The sequence below is a fragment of the Schistocerca americana genome, chromosome 2 (genome assembly GCF_021461395.2).
Source record: "Schistocerca americana isolate TAMUIC-IGC-003095 chromosome 2, iqSchAmer2.1, whole genome shotgun sequence".
Taxonomy (NCBI): Eukaryota; Metazoa; Arthropoda; class Insecta; order Orthoptera; family Acrididae; genus Schistocerca; species Schistocerca americana.
The window spans coordinates 1,013,172,705-1,013,190,181 of record NC_060120.1 but is presented as its reverse complement, the minus strand read 5'-3'; the positions used below and the strand labels follow the sequence as shown (position 1 = coordinate 1,013,190,181).

Genomic DNA, 17,477 nt, shown 5'->3' with positions numbered 1-17,477 from the left:
AGAGATAATTGTAGAAACAGAAAATATGGGAACCAGAATAATTATTATTAAGGAAAACAGAATAACGGACCACCTCGCAGTTATGATACTGGGAGAAATTCTCCACCACTGAACCGACAAGAAAGAAACTACCGACATGACGACAGCCGATATAATCATGACGACAGACCTGAATTTAATCAGAACTGGCGGGATTCAAACAGGGCAGGGGCCTCTCGACAAGTTGAAATTGTGGAAATTAGATCTCTAAATCCCAGTAACGACGCGTGACCACAAAGTGATAATAGACAATGACTCACACCGCAGGAAGCCACGTGCGCCAGCTGGCCTTGAGAAAAGCAACAGAGAAGCTAACCTTGAGAAAAATTTCGGAATTCTTTACATTGAAAAAGTAGCCTTTGAAAACTTTATCACTGCATCATTAAAGGACATTGCGTATGAACAAGCAAAGATCCGTCTTGGAAAGATATCCACAGTAAATGGCATGAAAAGACACACACGCAGATTCGTCATTATTATCTGGTTAGAAACAACATACTCTTCAAACACTGCACTGTTGATAATAAGTTATGGGTACTTTGCATTCCTTACGAATTTGATAATAAGCTCATCTGGTACATTCATTTCAGCTACGCACCCTTTGGTACACGAATATGTTATCATATTCTTCGAATGACTAAGACAATTAGGAGAGTCTTGTCTGTTTGTAAACTTTGTCAAAAAGATAAACCATCTACCATCTCACATCGTGCCCCATTGTTTCCTTATCATTCCTACTAGATTAAAAGAATTTCCTGCTGTTGATCTTCTGTGAGCCCTTGGCAAAACACAGAATGGATTTTCGTACGTTCTAGTCGCAGATGAACTTACTTTAAAATTTGTTTCTTTCACACCGTTACGCATAGCCACTGGATGGTCTGTATCCAAGGCCTTTGTTAAAAATTTCTTACATGAAGTTGGACACTTTACCAAAGTCATTTCAGATAATGGACCACAATTCAGATCTGCTGTTTGGTCACGCGTGCTTCTGAATCGTAAAATCAAACCTGTTTTATTTCATTGTATTCACTACATTGTAACCCGTCTGAAAGGATTATGAAAGAAATCAATAAGCTTTGCAGACTTTATTGTCACAGGAAGCATCAGTACTGGGACAGATACTTACACTTATTTCATAACATACTGAATGAAATGCCTCATGACTCCACTGCCTTACCACCTGTTCTTGTATTGAAGAATGAGGAACCACCGAACAGAATCTGAGAACTTGTACCTTCTCCGAATACACGTAAACTTCGACATAAAGGCATAATTGACTATAAAAAATACTAATTCTGCTGCAGACAGAAGGAGAAAACTACACTATAGGACAAATGCAAAGAAACTACATATTAGTCAGGAAGTTCTCATGAAACCCCATTCATTGTCACATAAGAAGAAACATTTGAGTCATAAATTCTTTCTGACTTACAATGGACCTTATAGGATTCGACGTATACCGCATGATAATTGTGTTGATGTTGCAACTCAGCTTATTAAGGAAAGTAAAGGACTACACCACATTTCTCATGTAAAAACAGAGCCACCTTATGGGAAATGAAGCAATCAAAACCTGTATCATGACTTCCTGGTAATGAGGCTCGTCCTCCTTGTCTTTTTGCAGGAAATAAAGAGTCTACATGTAAATCAGCAGGAAAGTACGTGTAAACGTGTACGCATGTCAGTTGTAAATAAGCTGGAAAAAAGTAGTGCTAGACAGAGCGGTAGACAAGTTTACTTCCATATCTCCTTAAGACAGCTTCTCTGACACCAATTTCCCTACCTAAAACTGTTCAGTGGAGCATTCTCTGCGTAACATTTTTTCATGTCCTTACAGAAACACCCAGTATAAACGTCATGCATGTTTGAGACTTTAAAACGCCTCTGGAACCATTTAGTTTCATTCGGTACCATACAGTCGGTAATTCTACCCAGGCAGTCAGTGTACGCCACTTCAGACAATGACAAACACCTACTGGCATTGATAAATACATAGGTTCAATGGTCACAACAGGCTACTAATGAAAAACCAAATGCATAGAAGAGTTGGTTACCTACATAATACCGATATTACTATGTACCCGTTTAGTAGTCATAGTTGCTATGCATTAGTAAACACAAAAGAATGCTCAAGATTAGATGGCTATATCACATACCTAACGAGGAGGTACTGAATGCAATTGGGAAGAAGAGGAATTTGTAACACAACTTGACAAGAAGGATCAGTCGGTTGGTAGGACACGTCGCGAGGCATCAACGGATCACGGAATTTAGTACTGCAGGGAAGGGCGGAGGGTAAAAATCGAAGAGGCAGACCAATTGATGAATACGCTAAGCAGATTCAGAAAGGTTTAAGTTGCAGTAGTTATTCGGAGATGACGACGCTTCCACAGGATACAGTAGCGCAGAGAGTTGCGTCAAACCAGTCTCTGGATTGAAGACCACAACAACAAACAACAGAACACGATTGTAAAGCTTTTTCTCATAATTAAGCGGGAGTCCATTTCCAGACAATCACTCAATAATTCTATGGAAAACCGCTATTAACAATGTCTTCTGCATAATGGGATATTTATAACACTAGTATTGTATGGGGAAAGTAACAACTGTGCTTCTCTTTGCGTCTGGATGCTACTGCAACCTTGTTAAATTCTGTCAAATCGAAGCTGGATGATCGCGTTGGGATTTTAACCCCACTGATCTGTGAAACCAGTCCGTGCCTCGACCACTGGGCTACCACGAGCGATAGCAGGGGGCAGGGAACTGTAATGTCGGTTGTTACATAAGCCGCATCTTCGGGCGTTTTACCGTTGGCAGGTCGCGGGGTCGCTGCCTCCCCCACCAAGTGCGCAGATACGCCAGCTTATCGCACACCTCATCCGCTATAAGAAGCCCGCCAGCCGGCACACAATTCGTACATCCTCTGCGAGCAACATGAGGACTGCGACCGTTGTCGTCCTGTCACTGTTGGCAGCCCTTGCGGCCGCCGCGGTTGTACCGCACAGCGAGGGTAAGTCAGTCGCTCCTCCTACCACTATTTGTTCTCAGTGACTTTAACCATGGCAGCCGAATTCTGGCTTGACCTCAGTTGATGTCAGCCCGCTAATGCTCTTGAGTCCAGATGGTGCCAACATTGGCGAGCTAAAATACAGTAGCCATGTGAACTGTAGGCGCTACGAGGCGATTGTCGTGCCAAACCAGTCAGCACATGCGTGATGTCAGCACTGCGTGATTGTAGCGCGAGTTATTCCCCCGCACTGCCTGTCCACCCTCGGCTTCAAACGTGATGGAAATCGGTGGGTGGAGCTTGCTTTCTCCGTTCCCCACGTCGCCCTACGAATTCTTTCGGATCGTTGTGGGCGGACTATACTTTCGCCATACGTCGTCACTCTGCTACTTGTTCACAGCCTCTACGTAAGTGGTGAACCGACACTTGCGTAACCGGTACAGAGTTTAGTACTACGCAGATGTAGGTACTGGTTGACTCAATTTGGCGAAAATCAATCCTTCATGGCCGGTTTTGCATTACGTATTATAGAGACGTTTCCTGGTGCTATTCTGAGAGCGTGTGTTCGAAAAAGAGGCGGGCAAAATATCACTTCGTGCCACACATGTATCGCAAAGGACCACTACGAGAAAAAGAGAGCATAGCCAAGACGGACGGTATTGACGATGGCCCCTGAAGTACCCTGCGCCACATACACACGCAGTAGGTAGCTTGCAGAGAACGCATGTAGACGAATACTGGACCTCTCAGTGTGAGGAACAGGGCGGTATGGCAAGCTACATCCGCATCTACATGTCTAATCTCAGTCGACACTGAAGAGCCGCGCAGAGGGTTGTTTTGAACCATTCCACTCTCTAACAGCGCTTGGAAAAAATTAACATCTAAATCTTTCCGTAGGAGATCTGATTTCTCTCATTTTATTACGATGATCATATCTCCCTACACAAGGTAATCGGCAATAATCTATTTTCGCCTTCATAGGAAAAAATGAAATGAGCGTATGTCATAGTTAGCCGAAAGGCGCCATCCGGGGAAGTTCGGCCGCCAAATGCAAGTCTTATTGCAGTTGACACCAAGTTGGGTGACTGGTCTGCCGACGATGAGAATGAAATAACGATGAGGACAACACAGCACCCAGTCTACGAGCGGAGAAAATCCCCATCCTGGACGGGAATAGAACCCGAGACCGTTCCATGGGAGGCAGGCATATTGCCACAAAGATATGCAAGCGGACGCGTTCAGTGGAGAAAGTGTTGCTAATATTTCGTGAAACGAAAGCGAAAAACACTTCGTGCTAATGATTGCCAGTCCAGCTCTCGTATTATATACGTGACAAATTCGCCCCTGTTTCGGGATACTAAAAAACGAACTGTCCTTTAGTTTTTTCAATGTCCTCCCTCAACCTTATCTGGTAAGGATCCCTTAGGCTGTGTTTCGTAGCCCTTATGCTTCTTCTAAGCGTTCTGTCAATACACTCCAAAATCCTGCTGCATATTATATAATGTATAATAGGGAGGCATTAGTATTAGTCTTTTTCGTGAATAATGTGAACGTAAACCTTCCATGAACAAAAGAAAAAAATACAGCACTGAACTGTCATCTTACACAACTCTTTTGCTCCTAAAACTAGTAAAATCCGTTTCTTCTGAAATCTTTGAATAATTCGTAGTAGCACTTAACGTTTGCCATTGGAGCAGATCATGGAACTAGCGTCGCCAATAGTCAGAACACAAATTTAGTCAACCTTCACTTCCATAATTACTTTAGCACAAGGGACAAAAAAAAGTTATAACCCCCAGGAGATAACACGCACAAGCCATCTAACATCATATACTGCATGCGTTGTCGTAAATTTTCATTTCCGTTGTAAACGTAATTATTAACGCTACTCAACAATGCCAGTCAGCGTATTCATCATGTCATACGCTGCTGATGACCACTGGCAGGTGAAACAAATTGCAGTGTAAAATGTTTCTATGGCTGTTTCGTAAAAGATAAAAGATTATTTGATAATGGTGTAGGTAGACCATCTCGCTGCACTGTGGCTGACGTTTCGATGTTGTTCGTACTTCAGCTTTGGCGTCATTTTCTGCTTTTCTACTGTTTGTCTGTGGGTAGTGTACATTGATATTTGGGGCCTGGAAAACACATTAGCGACTTAACAGGAGCTGTAGGAATATTGTAGCTTTCGTTATGATTTGCATGAAAGAACCTTTTTACCTAGATGTCAGAGGCCTTCACCGGTTTAGAAATTTCATTTTTTTTTTCCTAGGCAAAGTTATTTGCCAACAGCTTTGAAATTCAATACACGCTTCAACACACAGGGTCGTCACAAACAGTGTGAAAAGCTTGTAGGCGGACCTGAGGAGCAATTGTTCAGAAAAAAATTCGATGCATTGCGCCATTTCCGAGTTATTTAGCACTGAATTACCCAATGAGGTTGTCGTCCGCGCAAATTGAAGCAGTCTACGTCGCCAAACGTGTTCTTTGTTTGTTTTCTTCAAACCGAGCAAATGTAGCTTTTGATCATCTAACTTAAATTTATTACTTCCGAAAAAGACATTTTAACTGGTAATTAGCATTTCATCAGGTGGTAACTCACGGGTCCACAGATGTTTGCGCATTACACCATTTTAGCGCGTGCATGTGCTTGATCCTGCGCACTACGACATGATCGTCTAACTTCTATTCTGAATAACTGGTAAACAGCACAACCTATCGTTTTTATTACCAGTCATTTGTCAGCACAGCCTCCGCTGTAAAGCACTTACAAGCATTTCAGACCGTTTCTGACCAGACAACATAAGGATTTCTTCAGCACAAAAAATACTTAAAGCGTGTACAATTACACCAACCAAAACAGATATACGAAATAAATGGTGTTTTTACGATGGACGCACATAAACAACTTCACCAAGTAAGTTTCGAAACATTTGTTACATAATAAATGATTCCAGCGGGCAGATGAAGTAAACATTACCTTCTCTCGTTCGCATTGTCTAACCTTCTCTGCCTTTGTTAATGTGCGTAGTAGCCTGAGTCGATTTTGAGGAAAGATGCATAATTTAGTAAGTGAGTAAAAGTCAGTGAATTAGATGTAAAAGAGAAACCATCGTTGAAACACCTATGAACATTGCATTCAGGAAACCTCGTATGCGTATTGTTATAAGCGGAACTGCGCTGTCCTGCAAGTGCCTATGTAAGTAAATAGGAATCGAAATGATGAATAAAAATGCATTAAGGAAAGAGAAAATTTCCTGTATGTTGGAGTGATTTAAAGACAAATATAAAATTATAGTTAACGTACAAGCTACAGTCGCATGTTGAGCTTGTATAAAACACACACACACACACACACACACATATATATATATATATATATATATATATATATACTGTGTAGAGTAAACGTACAATACTTCGTATAACAATTTTGTTGTGATCTCACCACCTGAATGATTCCTATTGTATCTAATGTTTTGTTAATTGTTATTCCAGCCGGTAAGGAACTTCTGGAGAAACAGAACAAGATTTTGGCGCTCTTCTACCACGTACAGCAGCCATCACTCATCAAAGAAGAACAGGAAATTGCAAAGACCTACAAACCTATTGAACACGTCGACAACTACCAGGTATAAATACGTGACGTTAGAAACCAGGATCCGATTTCTTGGACGGCCAGACAACTGTACCGAACTTCCGTTTTCTTTATCTTTACAGTTCAAGGAGAAGGTCGAAGTTTTCTGGAAGTACTACGTCGACGTTGGCTTCCTGCCCAAAGGGGAAGTGTTCTCCATCTACTACCAGAAGCACTACTACCAGGCCCGGGCATTGTTTGAGCTGTTCTACTTCGCCAAGGACTTTGAGACGTTCATCAAGGTACGAGCACTTCGACACAAAATACTACTCAGCTTTGATTTTTTCATTTTGCTTGAACCAGCAAGTTATTAGCAAACGTTCCTCTTAATTTTTGACCATACCTATCTATTTGCAAATAATAACATACCTTCAATTTTTTCGTTGGCAATTTCTTCTTCAGCTTATTTGCGTAACACCAACGTGAAGCAGCTTATCGAATAATATCCGTTCACCACTATGTCCAAATTTAACAAGTGGGCGCACAATTAAGGCATGTTCAGCTCACAATATGTATAATGTCTTCCATGTGGTGCTCCAACATAGGCAGTCCTCATAAAGATGCCAAAACATCTGGGACGTTCACCCAAACCAAATTTCACAGGCCTCAAAGTTCTTAATGAATCCAGTGCAAATGAAGTATCTTCTGTTAGCATTGGGAGGAAGATCATACATAATTTTTTACAACTAAGACATGAAAATTGTCATTGGCAAATCTGTCCTAAATCCGCCTACTCCCCATCAAACTTCATGAAATTCACAAATAATCCGCAGAAATTAGGGCTCCGCGTTCCTGAGCAAGACTCATCTATATTCCAGGCAAGGGTTACATCGTTATGAAGGAATGCGCAGTGTGAAGTCAGATTATACACGAAGGTACTGGTCAAATTGTGTCTTCATCTAAATTGTCACCTGTGTCTGGACACTAGGAAGTAAGTCGTAGCTAGCACTGCATCTCCCCGAAACATTCCTCTGTATAACGAGTGTCCTTTTGATTCCAGACGGCCATTTGGGCGCGGGAACACCTGAACGAGGCACTGTTCGTCTACTCACTGACTGTCGCTGTGCTCCATCGCGAGGATACCAAGGATGTCACACTGCCAGCTCCCTACGAGATCTACCCGCAGCTCTTCGTCAACGCAGAGGTCATCCAGAAGGCATATGACGCCCAGCTACAAGGTGTGTACAAACAAACTATGTGCACGTGTCATTTCCGGAGCCACCACCAACTGTGCAAAGTAAATCGACAACCAGATCAACTATAAGTAAAATATTTTCTATACAACAATCGTTGTTACCCACCTCATCAGTGACTGAATGTCAGAAGGATTCTTAATGTGTACTACGTCTAAGAATCGAACGTAAATACTTATCCACTAGTTTGTTGAGCACATATCCGCCCGTATAGGACTCATGTAGTTGTTGTCCTTGTCACCATGGTGGTGGTCTTCCATCCGATTACAGGTATGATGCAGCTGTCCACTCTACTCTGTCCTCTGCAAACCTCGCCATTTCTGCAGAACTACTCCAACCTACATCCATACGAACCATGGTCTCACTCAACAATTTTTACCTCTCCCCTCCCTAACATTCCCCACCACCTATCAACTGCTTCACTCTTTTAATCGAATTCTGGCCATAAATTTCATTTCTCCCATATTCGATCTGTCAGTCTAATAATCGGCATTCGCTTCTTGTGCGAACTCTTTACGGTCCACAGTACACACCAGTAAAAAACAACCCCCCAGAGAAATACGTTTCACAAATGCTTGTCAGCATTTTCTATGCTCCCTGCTTCGCGCATCATCAACTACTTTTCGGCCCAGATAGCATAAATCATCTACTTACTTTTAGTGTCTCCTTTCGTTATGTAGGTTCCTCAACATCGACTGCTGTAACTGACCACATACCATTACCGTTGTTTTATTTTTGTTTTTCTTGATCTTATAAGTTCGCTTCAAGACACTATCCATTCCAAGCCAGTTGACGTGTCATACAAAATTTATACGTTAACAGTATACCTCACAACTTTCGTCTCTTCTTCCTGAATTTTACTTCCCTTTCCAAATTTCTCTTTGATGTTATTCACAACATGATCAATACATCCACTGAACTCCTCCTGCGCCCACGTGAACTACAAGGACCCTTTCGGCCTCACTTCTCTCTCAACCACTGTTATACTACCAAATAGCGCTACAGATCGTTATTGCTTCATGTGCAGTGAAGCCCCTTGTAGCTCAAATAGATTTTTAAACGGATGTGATCGCGTAATCACGTTGTTGTATAAATCAAAGTTTCGCCACCAGCTGCAAACGACCTTCATCATGGTGATGTAAACGTAATGATGTAGATGTAATACTAATGAAGTGACCAAGACGTTGCTCTGTATAATAACAAAATCGCATGGTCACGTATTCGGAGAATTTATGGTGTTTTATGTGGGGTGACTTGTAATTGCCTAAAATAATTGCGCCCGTTTACATAAAACTGTTGAAGTCATGGTTCCTTCATAACAAAAAGTACTTGAGCTAAACGTTTACCGGGTGGTTATAGTTAAGGTCTGCATCACACAGTGGTCCTCTGTGCCTTTTAACAGGTGTATGGTAGTGAAACTTAGTGCACATTGTGATTCGTTAATGCGGAAACGATTTTTGCAGGATAACTATTAGTTCCAACTTTGGCCACCAGGTGCGAATCTGCCGCTGTGAAGCAAGAAAGACGTTTAGCAATGTTTCTTGTAACGGCTTACGAATGAGACGTTGGCATAACATCTACATCTACATCTACATGGATACTCTGTAACGCACATTTAAGTGCTTGGCGAGGAGTTCATCGATCCACCTTCACAATTATCTAGTATCCCGATCTCGTATAGCGCGCGGATAAGATTGAACACCTATATTTTCCATACGATCTCTGAATTCATTATTTTATCTTGATGATCATTTCTCCCTATGTAGGTCGGTGTCACCAAAACATATTCGCATTCGGAGGAGAAAGTTTGTGATTGGAATTTCGTGAGAAGATTCCGTCGCAACGAATAACGCCTTTTTTTAAGCTGTCCAGCCCAAAACCTGTATCATTTCAATGACGCTGTCTCCCCTATTTCGCGATAATACAAAACGTGCTGCCCTTCTTTGAACTTTTTCGATGTACTCCGTCAGTTCTATCTGGTAAGGATCCCACACCGCGCAGCAGTATTCTAAAAGATGGCGGACGAGCGTAGTGTAGGTAGTCTCCTTACTAGATCTGTCACATTTCCTAAGTGTCCTACCAATAAAAGGCAGTCCTTGGTTAGCCTTCCCCACAACATTTTCTATGTGTTCCTTCCAATTTAAGTTGTTCGTAATTGTAATTCCTAGGTCTCTAGTTGAATTTACGACCTTTATATTAGACTGATTTACCGTGTAACCGAACGAATTTCTTTTAGCACTCATGTGAATGACCTTACACTTTTTGTTATTTAGGGTCAACTGCCAATCTTTACATCGTTCAGATATCTTTTATAAATCGTTTTGCAATTTGTTTTGATCTTCTGATGACTTTATTAGTCGATAAATGACAGCGTCATCTGCAAACAACCTACGACGGCTGCTCAGATTGTCTCCGAAAACGTTTATATAGATAAGTAACAACGAAGGAGCTATAACACTACTTTGGGGAACGCCAAACAACTGAGATAGGCATAATGTTGATTTTATTATCAACAGCTGCCTACGCAATTTGTTCAATAGGAGCACCGAAGAAGTCGACGAGATATTGCACAGCGCTAGATTTGCACTAGGTGGCCGAAATTGGAACTAAGCTTTCTTTCAGCGTTCAGAAATAACGTGTTAGCATATGTACCTAATTTCGCTGCCATACGATAATTACAACCCACAATGGACATCAACAAGTAGCTGCACTTTAATTATAGCAACACGTTACATCACACAATCGCTAATCAAAACCACGTGTTCCGTTCTGCAGGTCAAGTCAGCTCTAAGGAGGCTCCTTACATATTCTACTCCAACCACACCGGCTACCCCGTGCCGAGCAACCCCGAGCAGCTGGTTTCCTACTTTACCGAAGACGTCGGCCTCAACTCCTTCTACGCATACCTAAGCTACAAGTACCCCTTCTGGCTGAACCCCGCCAACTACAGCCTTCCCGAGTACAAGTACCGCGGCGAGAGCTTCTTCTTCGTCCTGCAGCAGCTCCTGGCTCGCTACTACCTGGAGAGGCTGTCCAACTACTTGCCTGACGTCAAGGCCATCGACTACAACCACCCTGTGCTGGTACGTCCCATTTCGGCACCAGTTTCACTTTCCTCAACGACAGTGGAGAATACACCTTCTGAACGACGACACTAAATTGTGTATTACGTTTGCAGGTCGGTTACTACCCTGAGCTGAGGCTGCAGAACGGACTCGAGGCCCCAGCGCGCCCAGAGGGAGTCTTCCCCCGCAACGTCGACATCCTATACGTGGAAGAGATCAAGAACTACGAGAGGAGGATCCGCGACGGAATCGACTACGGCTACCTGTCAGGCGTAAGTGTGTCCTCGCAGATTTGTCTCTAATACGATTTTATACGAAATGCGTCCATCATTACTGCTTATGTTTCTAAAACAACAGTACAACTACGAGAAGTACAACCTGAGAGAGAAGGACCTCACCAACATCCTTGGAAACATCGTCGAGGGCAACTACGAGAACATCAACTGGGAGTACTATGGTGCATACTTCAGGAACCTCATCTCCCTCTTCGGCCACATTGTCGACCCCGTTCACCGATACGGAGTATGTCCGCATGATGTCTACTCTCTCTGACGTTACACTGGTCTTATTTGTATTTGGATGCGAGGGTACATTACTTACTTCCGTTTTAGGTTCCTGCTAGCGTCCTTGAACTACCAGAAACCCAGCTGAGGGACCCACTCTTCTACAGGATCGCGAAGCGCGTTCTTTCCATCTTCTACCACTACAAGAACCTTCTGAAGCCTTACACTCACGAGGAGGTAAGTAATGAAACCTCTGATATAAAAATATACCGTTTCTCGTAGAGTACTACATGAGTCGTGAACTAAACTGAATCTTGTATTTCAGCTGCTCCTGCCAGGCGTAACCGTTGAAGATATCACCTTCGACAAACTCGTCACATACTTCGACAGCTTCGACTTTGACATCAGCAACGCTCTGACCTTCTCCAAGCCTGAAGACGGTGAAAAGTTCAAATTTGTGGCTCGCCAGGGTCGCCTGAACCACAAGCCGTTCTTCTACCACATCAAGGTTAAGAGCGACAAGGAAGTCGACTCCGTCGTCCGTGTCTTCATTGGTCCCAAGTACGACGTCCTCGGCCGCGAGCTCAGCCTGGAGGAGAGGAAGCAGTACTACGTTCTCCTGGACATCTTCAACCAGAAGCGTAAGTCATGACTGGAATAATTCTTACTGGCAACAGAATCCGTATTCCTTTTAAGCAGATCTACGAAAGATAGAGCCAGATTAGGCGAGATTGTTGTCGGTGGCTTACCAGTCGCACATGTCAGCTTCGACGCATACTGTAATGATTATGTGGCATGTGACTCCATAATGTGCAAACAGAGGGATAACAGAGCACTGACATTATTCAAGGTTTAACGGGTGTAAAGGTAGATATTTCCGTTGGTAACTGAGGTCGGCACCTGAATAATATAACATCAGTATTTACATCATTTGCTGACACGTAATTAAAGCTATTATTTAACTGCATGTTTTTAGGTTGGTTAGTACCTTCAATCACGTGTGTCAAGAGCAAGGTAGTAATGCTTATTTTCCCCTGGGCAGCAAGTCATGTGTTGAAGTGTGGATGCATTGGCACAAAACGTTTAGTCTATTCTGACAGTTGAAGTCTACTTAGTGGGGCAGTTACGATCATGCATAAAACATCAGGTCGTAAAGTTTTTGATTTGTTTGTAGCAGGACTGTTCGACACAGAGAGAAAAAAAATACACAGATTTGTGTATGTATTAAGCCGCTACACTTAAAAATACCTGCACTTATACGGGTTACACTCTGTATAATATATGAAAAGTTGGGTATGACACTATATATTATTTTTTGGAATGTAGGTTTGTGGTGGTATATTCATCTGTAGCATATCCTAAGGTCTTTGTGATGGTGTAAGGATACAGCTTGGTTGTGAGTTCATGAAAACAAATTCTTCGAGGAACTTACCTAGTGTACTGTAGCGTGGCCAAAGATCTTGGTTGGGGTGAATAGTGACATTTTTGGTTCTTAGATGTCAAAATTAAACAGAATGCTTCAGCTAGTCCCACTTTCTTCCCTAAATACCGAGAAAAAAACACGAAAAGTTTGGTCCTAACGTCATTACACTCTGCAGCAATGGGCATCCAGTCCAGTTTCCTGCCCAGTGGGGCCAGTACATTAAAATTTACTCTTAGACGATACATATTCTTGACCGAATCCCTATGCGAAGAGACCTGTGGTCGATTCCTGGCTGGCTAGGAGATTCCTCTGATCAGGGTCCATTGACCATATATTCATATCCTAGTAACTGACATTTCGTTATTGAGATGGCTGAATAGTTCCCTCCCCAAAGCCAATAACATGAAGCTTGCCCTATTAGAATCAGTTGATAACTGGTGCTGACAGTACCCTTCGCCTTTTGCAGTGTCCGTTGGTGAGAACGACATCAAGCGCAGCTCCCGAGACTTCTCGCTGTACGGCAAGGAGGCGCCGAGCTACTCTGACCTGCACCAGTCGACCCTCGCCGCCATCAAGGGCGAGAGCAAGTTCTTCCTGGACGAGTTCCGCTCGCACTTCGGCTTCCCCCAGCGACTGGCGCTGCCCCGCGGGACCCGCAGTGGGCTGCCGCTCAGCGTCTTCGCCATCGTCACCCCTGCCGTCTCCCAGGAGAAGCACCCCATCCTGGAGCACGGCGACAACCACCCCGCCGGATTCCCGTTCGACAGGCGCGTCGTCGAGTTCGAGTTCGACGTGCCCAACGCGCACTTCGACGAGACGTTCGTCGTGCACCGCCGCCAGGAGGACATCAACGCCACCGCTTGAATTGGCAGAGTTCCTCGAGCATCTCCATCAGACTGACCTACTTGCTCATCGACTATCACTCGCTCTTTTACATGCCTTTTTTACTTTTTCGCAAAAAATAAAAATTTGAACCTAAAACACTGTGTCTTTGTTCTTTTACGTTCTCACTCAACTACCAACGACAAGAAGAATGTACTGTGTGATAACTGTAAGTTGGCCAATTGGATGAATGGACGGAGGGCAACAGAGGATGTACACCCAGAACCAATGTTGGGTGAAAAGCCGTGGCTATCGCCTGCAGGATAGGACGTTAACCAGTGGTTTATGCGTCCACGAGACCCGAAATCATGCACAGAGCTCAAAATCGCTAGACATTTTTCGTAATTAAAACTGACATCGTCTTACATATAATCATGTAAATTAATATACTCATCACAAGAAAATAAAGCCGTATCAAATGGAGTGGAGTACAGAACTGTTATACAACAGACAGAAATGGGTACCTCACGCAAAAGTGTTGGTAGGATAACGGCCGCTACATCCGAAGACAAATTGACTATCAGCCGATTCAGGTGCATGTTGCCGATCGGCCGAGAGTTAACAAGCTATATAGAAGGAAATATCTCTCATTTAATCTAGTCAATAATCACAGGAAAAGCCATCTAAAAGCCTCCCCTGTGGCATCCACCTACCTACAGCTGCTTTCATAACCTCACTAAATACTACGGACAGACACTTGTGTAAGTTTTTTTTCTTGTCTATAGCTCAAATTAGAGTCATATTCGCTGTTGGGAAGGTATCCAAAAACCTCTCAATTAATACAAAGCAAGAGATTCAGAATTCGTACCCCTTCGAAGAAAAATTACAAAAATGCTAATTATCTACTCTCTCTACAAATTTTCTGAATATCTAGATTCAAGGACTGAAAAGCCCTGCTAGGTCAAGAGCAAGTATCAGTCTTCGTTGTAAATCTGCGTGATGATAATGTGCTGCATATAGGACTCATTATTCACAGTGTAGGTAAATTTTTTCTGTGCAGAATACCTACATAAGTAAATTTTAAACTAATAATAGGAGACAAAAAGCAGCTATCTACTATAACTGAGAACACAGCAGATATCTTTGTGATTGGCTTGATAAAAGTCATCTGGTGTATGATTGAATAGCACCGGGGAACAGAGTGACGCTTTATTATTAGCACAATACAGATCCCCGGGCGAGGTGGGCGCAGTTGGTAGCACATTGGACTCACATTCGGCAGGACGACGGTTCAAACCCGAGTCTGGACATCCTGCTTTAGGTTTTCCATGATTTCCCTAAGTTGCTTGAGGCAAATGCCAGGATGGTTCCTTTGAAGTGGTATGGACGACTCCCTTGCCCATCCTTCCCTACTCTGATAGGACAAATGACTCCACTGTTTCGTCCGCTCCACCCAAATCAACCAACCAACCATTCGGTCTCACCGGCAGTACCACTGTCACCCAATATGACAATACAGATTACGTATCTATGATTCCATTTCCTGTCATCAACGCATAATTTTACTAGTCTGATGGAAAACCTGTTAGGAATCTCTAGCTACTACCTATCAAAAACAAAGCGCATTACTCTACTCTGCGGCAGATCATAACACATTTCCATCTCATTCTCACCACTCCTCAGCTAGCTTGGAACACCCCTCCTCGCTCGCATCACCACGGCACGTTGCTTTCCATACCCACCTCTCTATATCTCACAGCAAGGAGTTACCCATCCTCGAAAACTCCAACCTGCTGCCACATATGTATCAACATATCCCACACCAGGCAATCAAGGCTAATCTAACCTACGCATCCCTTCCCAGCTGAAGGCTCCAATTCCTGGCACCCTACTCACTTAGCGATGTCCTCGTCCTGTTTCTTCCTAGCCCCATACACACTCTTCGTATATAATATTCGTTTCAATATTGTTCTACGGATATCACAAATCCTATATTACCATTCATTACAGAACACATATTGTTATCTTCATATTCAGTATCTTATCATCAGTATCTTATCATCAGCGTCTCATCAAATGCACTGAACAGGTATGTGTGAATGACATAAGAGCTGTTGTTGGTACGACTGCTGCGATGGCGCCACCAATAAGGGTAAACCAATTCAATGTGTCTGGGAAGTGGAGAACAGAGCTATCTTTGGCACAGTAGGTCATGGTAAAACAATGTCCTTTATTCAGTGCTTTAATTTTAGTTTGGAAAGGGCACCATTTTCGATTTCTACCACACAATGTCCTCAGAGTGCACATGGCACCAGACGTCATCCAGAACTTCAACCAGCTAAGCCAGTGTGGCGGCGGTGCAAACGGCGGCGTGAATTCCGGAGTCAATGAGATTTGAAGACAAACGCATGGCACAATCGACTTCGGTCTGAAACAGAGGTCTGAATAAGTGATATGATCTACAGAACGTCTTTAAGTTCGTTCTCCCTCCGACTATCAGCAACACTTGCCGAAAACCTTCTTAATACACACCAAATAACAATTTACAGTCAACAAACAGTTTATGGATTGGATGAGCAATATAATGACTGACTTCAGTTAATTGAGCACCTAAAAGGAAGTAAATTTCCGACATGAATAAATATTGAAAGACATGGCAAACAACACACTTCATGTCCATATCATACATGATGTATATATGCAGACCGAAGAGATGAATGAAAATTTGTACCAAGGCCAGGATTTAAACCTGGGTCTCCTACTCACTATGTCAGTGGGCTGGTTCTGTGTTGGTAGCGGTGTGTAGCACTTTGCTTTGGATCTCTGACTGCGATTTTTTTTAGTAAGATACTCTGTGGCTGTTTGGACTCGTTGTTGGAAGCTAATCGCCAGTAGTGTTGGGCAGTTCGAAGTTAGTCGCCAGCAGTGATGGAAGTACTGTTGGGCAGTTGGAGGTGAACAGCCAGCAGCGATGGATGTCAGATGTGAGAAGTTACATTGATGAAGGGTAGAGGTCTGAAGCATTAACGTAGGCTAACGATCTGGAAGTATCTGACTTGGCGATTGTATATTAGTCATGATTATATAGCATCGTATTGGGTGTGAATCAAGATTTATTTTCCTGTTTCAATTGGATGAGACATTATTGAGGTAAAAAATATACATTATTTGGTTAGCAACAAAATCTTTCCTTTCCTAACCATATGCCTATTAGAAGTTAGTGACTTTAGTAGTTAGAATCTTTGGTATTTCTTCTTTATTCGTGTCAGAGGTGCACTAAAATGAACACATATACAATACATACAAAGAAAATTATACAGCTTTCACCCAGAACTGGGCAACTTTGGTAGCATTGGGTGCTGCAGACGTTGAGTCCTTCATGCTACAGCTGGTAGGCCAAGAGTTACATTTGAAGAGATGCTGGGTTGTCTGCAATTCACCGGATTCGCACAGTGTTGTGTGAGCAATTGCCAGTTGGAAGTTCCATTTAAGGAAACTGTCCCTCTATCTTGCGACTTCGGTCCGTAGTCTGTTCAAGGACTTCCAGATGACCCACCTTTCCATGTGTCCAGGCGGCAGGGATTCTTGTGGTGCCATCCAGTTTGACAAGTGTTGGCATCTTTCTTTCCACTTGGTGAGTCGGGTAGCCGCAGCTGATCCTTCTAAGGGGTGTGACGTTGTTAGGAAACTCTTCCTGGACTTCAGTCTTGGCTTAGCAGATTATGTCCAAAGAGTGGATGTGAGGTCACCGTGTTTGATTTATGCGTCTCGATGTTAGCGCCGACCTC

At 43.1% G+C, this 17,477-nt stretch overlaps 1 protein-coding gene across 1 annotated transcript; it reads left to right on the top strand.

The window, feature by feature from the left end:
* The first annotated feature begins 2,891 nt into the window (after positions 1-2,891).
* LOC124596350 (hexamerin-like) lies at positions 2,892-13,848 on the top strand. The gene is made up of 10 exons (XM_047135453.1): positions 2,892-3,049; positions 6,545-6,678; positions 6,767-6,925; positions 7,684-7,861; positions 10,652-10,959; positions 11,055-11,213; positions 11,299-11,463; positions 11,553-11,681; positions 11,770-12,085; positions 13,334-13,848. The coding sequence occupies exons 1-10, from the start codon at positions 2,974-2,976 to the stop codon at positions 13,729-13,731; spliced, it is 2,022 nt and encodes a 673-aa protein (XP_046991409.1). The 5' UTR covers positions 2,892-2,973; the 3' UTR covers positions 13,732-13,848.
* The last annotated feature ends 3,629 nt before the right edge of the window (positions 13,849-17,477 follow it).

Bases quoted from the DNA above. Each gene is read 5' to 3' on its own strand.
- LOC124596350 (XM_047135453.1), top strand. From the start codon at position 2,974: ATGAGGACTGCGACCGTTGTCGTCCTGTCACTGTTGGCAGCCCTTGCG. The intron at 11,682-11,769 runs GTAAGTAATGAA...CTTGTATTTCAG, and splicing joins AGCCTTACACTCACGAGGAG to CTGCTCCTGCCAGGCGTAAC. The intron at 12,086-13,333 runs GTAAGTCATGAC...CGCCTTTTGCAG, and splicing joins GGACATCTTCAACCAGAAGC to TGTCCGTTGGTGAGAACGAC.